The sequence below is a fragment of the Colias philodice genome, chromosome 5, assembly GCF_061535455.1.
Source record: "Colias philodice isolate Cphi_HAF_F1 chromosome 5, ilColPhil1 Martin Lab GWU primary, whole genome shotgun sequence".
In the NCBI taxonomy this organism is placed as follows: domain Eukaryota; kingdom Metazoa; phylum Arthropoda; class Insecta; order Lepidoptera; family Pieridae; genus Colias; species Colias philodice.
In genome coordinates this window covers 550404-559441 of record NC_143090.1, presented here as the reverse complement: position 1 = coordinate 559441, position 9038 = coordinate 550404, and the positions used below count along the sequence as shown (strand labels likewise).

General features: G+C 36.1%; 2 protein-coding genes across 2 annotated transcripts in view; both read left to right on the top strand.

The window, feature by feature from the left end:
• Nucleotides 1-593: 593 nt before the first annotated feature.
• On the top strand, nt 594-2057 carry LOC149488197 (uncharacterized). The gene has a single exon (XM_089695351.1). The coding sequence runs from the start codon at nt 633-635 to the stop codon at nt 2055-2057; it is 1425 nt and encodes a 474-aa protein (XP_089551477.1). The 5' UTR covers nt 594-632.
• Nucleotides 2058-7911: 5854 nt separating this feature from the next.
• The window catches only part of LOC149488195 (synaptic vesicle glycoprotein 2B-like), a 45960-nt gene continuing 44833 nt past the window's right edge, over nt 7912-9038 (top strand). Inside the window, exon 1 of the mRNA XM_089695349.1 lies at nt 7912-8130. Coding sequence (XP_089551475.1) covers nt 8115-8130 — 16 coding nt within the window. The 5' untranslated portion in view covers nt 7912-8114. The remainder of the gene's footprint in view (nt 8131-9038) is intronic.

Sequence of the window (9038 nt, the reverse complement as noted above, 5' to 3'; positions counted from 1 at the left end):
CCGTTCCCGTGGGATTTCCGGGATAAAACCTATCCTATGTGTTAATCCAAGTTACCCTCTATATGTGTGCTAAATTTCATGGTAATCGGTTCAGTAGTTTTTACGTGAAAGAGTAACAAACATCCATACATCCATACATCCATACATCCATACATCCTTACAAACTTTCGCCTTTATAATAGTATTAAGATTAAGATAAGATTAAGATGACAATTTAAAGTATGTATTTTATGTAATTTTAATAACTTTCAGTATAATACAATCGTCTCATCTTAAAAATGCAACAAGCATGAAATAACTATGTTTGAACGAATAAATTTCTGCAACGACTACTACTTAAAGGTAAGTAGTTACCTAAGAAAGTACTCTCATTTTATGTCGGCTAAATGTTATCACAAGGCGAAGTGTTACTTTGTTTTCAGTGTCATCGTGCGGTCCGAAGTTTCAGCATAAATACGCTTTTTTTCGATCTTTGTTGTGTCGGAGAAAACACGTGCCATTGAGATTTTTGTTAATTAACTTGTTGAGAACACTCTTTTTTAGTGTAAACTGGTAGTGATAACCAAATTTGTGATTGTCTCTATATATATATATTGGGGTAAGCGTTTATTTACTAACTTTCCTCACCCATCATGAATCCTGATCCTCCCGACCCTGGTAAACCTCCTGACATCCAGGGTGAGGTGATGGAAGCGGAGCACACAAGTAATAAGAGACAACGGTCAGAGCCATCCGTTGCTGATACAGATATGATCCCGTCTAAAAGACATGTTACAGTTAATAACTACGCGATCGCATCCTCTCAAAGTTCATATGTGGATCCCATTCTATCTAATCCCATTACATATTCCGACAATGACAGTGGTCCCTTTATTGTCTATGTGTCCCGTACAGAGGCCGATCCTGCGGCGGGTTTAACCATCAGACCGATCAAATTTGGATCTTTCCTTTACAACAATCGTGTAGCTAACATAGCCAAGGATGGAGTTAAAGCTATTGGGCGTAATAAAATTTCTGTAAAATTCAATACCGCTTGTGACGCAAATAATTTTATAAATTTCCCCCCTCTTAAAGATTCAAATTACCAAGCCTCCATTCCAACTTTTCACATCACTCGTATGGGCATTGTCAAAGGTGTCCCTACGGAGTGGTCTATGGAAGAATTTATCAGCCATGTGGATTTCCCAGGTGGAAGAGGCAAAATATTGAAAGCCAGACGGCTTAATAAAAAAATTAGAATAGATGGTGTTACTTCATGGTCACCATCTCAAACCGTTGTTTTGACCTTTCAGGGCCAAGTTCGCCCAGACAGAATTTACTGCCTTTTTAATTCCATGCCAGTAGAGGTATACCAATACCCTACAGTTCAATGCTATAAATGCTGTCGGTTTGGACATGTACGCGATCAATGCCGCTCCAAGGAACGCTGTTTCAAATGTTCACAGGCCCACTTGGGTGACTCTTGTCCAACTCTAGAATCTAATGCAACATGCCTTCACTGTACTGGTAAGCATTATGCAACCGATAAGAAATGCCCTGAGCAATCCAGACAAAAGGCCATTAAGCAATTAATGGCATCCGAAGGGATATCATTTGAGGAGGCTTCTAAAGTCATCCCATCAACACGTAGGTCCTACGCTGAGAATACCCAGATTCAGAATACATTATCTGTGAACTCCCAAAGCCTCCCCTCTTCCCAATTTAACCCTCCTATCCAATCAACTCCTAATATTTCATATAGAAAAACTGTCACTCAGACCCCACGTTCCCGCGCCCCTCTTGGTAAGTCTTATGATAAGGCTGTACATCAATCCATCATCCGTGAACCCTCCTCCTCCCTTTCCAATGGTTGTGCTTTCCCTAATACAGGCTCTTCTCCTCCTTTTGATGAACATCTTCTTAATATGTGTTTGTCATTTATAGAAACTTTACTCTCTTACCCCCACCAGTTACCGTCCAACGTTGCCCAAAGACTATCCCGCTTCACATCAATTCTTAATTATGGATCTAGTGTTTCTACAATGGAACGCTCAGAGTATCCGTCCCAAGAAGCATGAGATTTTCGATTTGATAACCAATCATAAACCTCTGGTTCTTGCTATCTCAGAGACATGGTTATTGCCCGGTTCTCGCTTTAGGGTTCCAGGGTATTCCTGTCTTAGAGATGACAGAGCTGATGGTTATGCTGGCTGCGCTCTGATCTTGAATAACAGTATTTCCTTCTCACACATTTCACTTCCCCACCATGGCTGTAACTTTAATGCAGTTGCAGCTAGAGTTGCTAATATTTCCGTCTTATGTGTTTATATCCCTCATCCCCATTCTAGTTTTATTCCTGAGCTTTCCCTAATCATCTCCTCTCTCCCTCCTCCGATCCTTATTATGGGTGACTTTAACGGGCACCATACTTCTTGGGGTTCGTACATGTGCGACTCCTTTGGATACCTTTTGGTTGACCTCTTTGAAGATCTGAATATGTGTATTATTAACGATTGTCTACCTACACGGAGAGTCTCCCCAGTACAAAACCCTAACACTGTAGTGGACTTAACTATTTGTTCTTCCATTTTAGCTCCTTCCTTTTCATGTTCTACACTTTCCTCTACCCATGGCAGTGATCATTTTCCAATTCTCATCTCCTGCTCCCGCATAGTCCATGTTCCCACTAGAACATTTCCACCTTTGCTCAAATTTAAATTAGGTAATGCTGACTGGGAGAAATTTACTAACTCCCTTGAGTCCAAAATAAGTAACCTCCCAAATGCATCTCTTGAGAATTGTCTGGAATGTTATTCCCTTTTCGTCAACTGTCTCAATGCCACTGCTTCCGAATCCTTTCCGTTGAAATCCTATTCCACATCGTCTATTAAGAAGCTATCTCCTCCCTGGTGGGATCAAGAGTGTACTAACGTGGTTAAAGAGCGTAAAGAAGCCGAATTAAATTATAATTCCATTATGTCGAATGAGAACTTTATTCATTATAAGAAAGTTGCAGCACGCGCTAAACGGCTGCTATCTAAAAAGAAGAAAGAGGGCTGGATTCGATTCTGTGAGAACTTATCTCCCAAAACACCACCATCACTGATGTGGAATAGTATTCGGCGTTTCCGTGGAGCTTTAAATGATAAAAATAGAATATCCAACAATTCAGATATTTGGATTGATGATTTTATTGACAAACTATCCCCACCATTTGTTCCCTCTTTTGACCATTTTCCTTGTCCTCCCCATAATATAGTATCGCACGACAGTATGGATTGCCCTTTCACCTTGCAAGAACTTATTACGGTTCTTGACGGCTTAAAAGACTCATCCCCTGGGGTTGATGGTATACCATATTCTTTTCTTTGCAAATCTGGCGATCAGACTAAATCTTATTTTCTAAATTTAATTAATATCTTCTTTTTACACGCTATCATGCCCGATTCTTGGAAAACACAGCTTATTATCCCTATTCCTAAACCCGGCAAGGATCCTCTTAGCCCCAATTCCTATAGACCAATCGCACTGTCTTCTACCTTAGCCAAAATCTCTGAACACCTTATTAAAAATCGCCTGGAGTGGCTTGTCGAAAATAGGGGCCTCCTATCTAGTTCTCAATTTGGCTTTAGAAAAGGCTTAAGTGTGCTGGATAGTCTTAGTATTTTAACCACTGACATACGCTCCTCTTTTCACAACAAACAGTACCTAGTGGGTGTATTTTTGGATGTAGTTTCAGCGTACGATAATGTTCTTCTTCCAGTGCTCAGACAGAAAATGTTACAGCTGAGTTTGCCTGAGAGGATGATACATTTCATCTTCAACTTATTAATGTTGAGGACAATACAGGTACGCTCTTCTAAAGATACATCTACTAGACTTATATTCAAGGGACTCCCTCAGGGTTCCGTTTTGAGTCCATTACTATATTCTATCTACACCTGGGATTTGGATAAAGCTATCCCATCTTATTGTAGTGTTTTGCAATACGCAGATGATATAGCGCTATATGCTTCGTCAGAGAATATGGATGTGATTACCTTCAGACTTAACAGTGCTTTAGCTTATCTGGAGAATTGGATGAACGATCACGGCTTGTCACTATCGCCCGGCAAAAGCAATGTAGTTGTGTTCACAAAAAAACGTTTGATACCACAGCCAGTTATACTACTTGAAAACTCCTCAATCCCGGTAGTCAACAAGATTAAATTTCTAGGGGTGGTGCTTGACCAAAAGTTGAATGGTATGGCTCACACTAACTACATTTCTCAAAAGTGCGAGAAGGGTATCAATGTTTTACGCTCCTTATCTGGTGTTTGGTGGGGATCACATCCATATTGTCAAAAACTAGTATATAATGCTATCATTCGGAGTCATTTGGATTATGCGTCGTTCATATTAGAACCTTGTAATAAGACAGCTATAGTAAAATTGGATAGAATTCAATACAAATGTCTGCGAATCATTATAGGGGCTATGAAGTCTACCCCAGTCAATGCCCTCCAGGTGGAATGTGTTGACCCTCCCTTATCTCTCCGCCGGCAATATCTGGCAGACAAATATTTCTTTCGGCTAATTCAATTATCTTCCCATCCCCTTCTCCCTAAAATCCGTAATCTCCTTCACATGCTCACCTTAAATAATCTCCGTCGTCCATCTGATTTTCCATGCCTACTTAAAAGCCTTATTAAATTTAATCGCCTCCCGGATCCAACATGCCAATTTAGTATCCATCCTTTATATTCAACTCCGTTTCATGCTTTAGTTTTTAACCCCAACCTTAGTTTGAGTTGTGGTATTCAAAAATATGCTCCCGATTCTAATGTTGCTTTTAATTTTATGGTTGCCTCTCACTGGCGTGGTTATAATCTATTTTTCACGGATGCATCAAAAGTGGCAAAACATCTTGCTGTAGGGGTTGCTGTATGGCACCATAATTCTAACACTATTTTACAATTTAAATGTCCCCCTCAATCCTCTGTTTTCACAGGTGAAGCCACGGCTATCCTGGAGGCTCTGAATTTTATCAACTCTCATAATCTCCAAAATTCTGTAATCTTTTCAGACTCTCTCAGCTGCCTTCAGACTATTACTTCTAACCCTTTCCGTTCTAAGTCTAAATTTCCTATTATCTTTCTTATTAAATCCACACTTTATGACTGTTTCAGGAAAGGACTTCAAGTAGATCTAGTACACATTCCTAGCCATTCTGGTATTATAGGCAATGAGAAAGCTGACGTTTTGGCTAAATCAGCCATCCAACATGGTACTCTCGAACATTACTACAATTATGCCCATGATCTCTCTTCTCTTTCTAAGGATCGTTTGGATTATACATGGAACAGTCAGTGGAAAAATTCTACTAAAGGGAAATTTTATAGAGATATTCAACCCTCAATTCCATGTAAGCCCTGGTTCTTCCGTTTCCCTAATATAGACAAGCCTACTGTTTCCACCATTTGCCGCCTCCGTTTAGGTCACAATACCACTCCTACCCATTTATTTAAAATTCATGTCCGTGATCATTCTATCTGTGAGGGTGGTATAGACGAGGGAAGTTACGATCATTTATTCTTTGTTTGCCCAAAGCTTCGTATCTCACTTCTGGATATCCTCCCCCCAGATGTTCCCCTCCCTACTAATTTTAAGTGTTTACTTTGTCTTGTCCCTACCTCATTTGTCAATATCCTATCAAAATTTATCAATTTTAACAATCTAAAATTTTGAACCCCATCCAAGTACCTATATCTATTTTATGTTATGCTTTTGTGATGTGTTGTGTTGTCTATAACTAATATTTGTTCTTTGTCAGGTTATACAGCTCCATGTAAGAAATCTATGAGTAAACAAAACTGAACCATCTCAATCGTGATTTTTCCTTAGCACAGAGTATGCTTAACATGAGCATTAACTTATTAACTTAAACTGACCATCCGATCAAAACTTGACATTGGCAGAATCCGTCCTCACTGGGATCGGGAGTTGCCATTTGCTAAAAAGAAGAAGAAGAAGAAGAAGCATAAATACGCGTGGACGAAATAATCAAAACAATACATCGACATTCGACGAGTGATGTTCGTGTATTTTAACGATGTCGATAAACTATTTTTTACATTTAATAAAAAATATCTAAAATCAAAGTGTGTTTTATGATATTAACTAGCAGTTCACCCCGACTAGACTCCATCCGGTCATTACAGGTTGTTAAAATAATAAAATACACTCCTCAGTCCTCACTCCTGCAATTTACACAAGAATGTGCCCGCTATTATTTCACAGACAAATTCGGTAAAATCTCTTTAAAAAAATTTTAATAGTATCTAAAGATTTTAATTTAATTAAATTATTTTTTAATTTAAGGGTAGGTCTTCAGATATCTACCCAATATCTGAAGATCTCTGTTTTTTTGTTTTTAAAAGGAAAATGCTAATTATTTTGAACTGAATCGATCTATAATTGCATGTTTGTCATTGAAAAGCGAGGTTATCGAGAAAGTGTTACACTACCTTTTCGTCGGAAAAATTGCCTAATTATCTTTCTAGACATTTTTGTTTCATTAAAATAAATTAAAAGAATTTAATTTTAGTTTTTTTATGAGCTGATGGTGTGTACACTGTACAGCTTGATAGGTATTATTTTAGTTATAAAACTAACTAGCTTTAAGCTTACTTTACGCGGATTCACTTGCAGCAGCCGTTCGTACAAATATCTGCTTTCTGTGTTTTTTTGCCATAAAATCCTGTGTTCCTAAGACCACCAAGAATCTCTATGCTAAAATATCTTAAAATTAAACATCGAACTTACACATTTTTTTGTAAATTGCTTATTTATATACCGAGATAATGGTTTATTCTGAAGCCTATCAGCAATCTCATTTAGAAGGCAAAATGTTACTATCTATCATCACAGAGATATATAAGCGAAGGAAATATCCCATACATATGGCATTACGCCAGTCCTCTAATCTACAAGACAGGCCATTAAAATTGTAAAAATAAAAATCGCTACAGAACAAAGGTTTCTAAAACATTTTTCACCTTATTATGAAAATCTTCGTAAGAAAGAATATCTCAAAAGAATCCAAATGAATGAAAACAAGGAAAATCAATGAAAACAAGGAAAATATTTAATGCTATAGAAAATTATTTACCTGTACACTTTCGTTGGCCTAGAAATTATTCGCTCATTAAACATTATACGAAGTGATAGTACAAGGTCCTGACCTACTGTAGTCGAATATTATCATCCATTTATAGTCAATATCTAATACTTTCCCGTCATTTATTTTACACAAACTAAAAAACATATATTGATCAACTTCTTTCAAAGGTTTCTATCGGGAAAACCTGGTAAGAAACACTGGTAATTACTATGCCCTTAAAAACATTATTCACGATATGTAACTTACAGATGGGTTAAAAAGTATACAGAAAAATATTTATTGAAAAATGATAACAGGTGGAAATAGGGGATGGTTTGTGTGACAATTGGATTTCATGCTATAACTTGAAGTGTATGCTATTAAAATTAACAACTACATTGCTATTTATTTCAGAATATGTGGGCTTGTAATCCTCGATGTTCAGTGGTCACCACCGTTCCAGTAAAGTATTCCATCAATGTTGGCGTAGCAGGTTCATAGGCAACCTTACACTCGTTTCTTGAAGATTCCAATGTTCTTTTCAAATAAATACCTGAAAAATAATTAGTCAAAATATATGTATGTAAATACCATAAAAACCGACATTCGACCGATCGACATTTGACGATTTATTATAATGACAATGTTCTACAATCTCATAACATTGACAACTTAATGAAGGCACTTTTATCGATGTTCAGCACATCATTAATTTCGATTCCCATTGATTAAAGGAATCGATATAATTAGCTCATATCGATAGCTCGCGTCCCTAGCCCAGTACTTGTTGAACTGTCGCCAGCTACACACGCCCAATGCCGCCCAAGCGACGGTTTCGGGTCAAACTCAAATAATTAATTTTAACCTTTATTTACTTTAAAAAATTAACAAATGGGATAAAAAGTTTCTTGCACAGTGACTAGAGTGGTAAACTATTGTGATTGTTTTTAGTAAAATTTCGTGTGATATTAGTTTAAGTGACTTTTAGTGTACAATGGAGGAACAAGCAGGTATGTTTACAGGATATGTTATGCCTTATTTGCGTAAACTGAAAAATGTTTATTAACAAGTTTTTTTTTATATAATTATTAAGAAATCATGAAAAATAATTATCCTGTAATGATTTTATTACATTTAGTAATAAAATCTAAATCAAAAGTATGAAAAAATTTTTTAATGTGGTCCTTAATGCAGTGTTTAATTTTTATGACTAAAAATTAACCTTTTTTCGTAGTATCAAATGTGTATGTGGAAATTCAATAATTAATAAAACACTAAGTTAAAAGAAACTTCACTTAAACTTAGTTTAACTTGTTGATGCAATAATTTTTATGTTTATAAATAGAAAAACACTGATATAAAGTAACTTGTAAGAAATAACGAGGGTAGCTGTCATTAAAAATGACTTGTAGCCGCTTATCGGAATGTTTTTTTATATTAATTGGTAAATGTGCGTACTTTTTATCTATAATATGGTAAAATTAGAAATACATATTGCGTTAAAATCGCTTTCAAAACCCTGAGAATATATTTCATAGCTTAATAATAGGTAATAATAAGTAATTAGAGTTTATGAGAATTGTGTTATTACGTAAAATAGCTTATTATTTTTCTGTAATATGTTTTTATTTAGCCCTATTTTTTTAAAGACATCTTATATTTTAATACTGTGAAGTTATGTAGTTGATCCAATCTTGGCATCGCAAATTACGCGAATGAAATGAAAGTGAGTCAGCATTTTTGGTGGTTTGATGATAAATAAAAGACTATTTATTTGATTTTTTTGATAAATATTCAGGTACTTATAGTCATTGGTATAGTAGAAAAATATCTATTCAATTAAAAAAAAAACGCATTTATGAATTTTAATGGCCTTCAGTTGCAAATTGTTTCAGAATAATCTTATAGATTGATAATA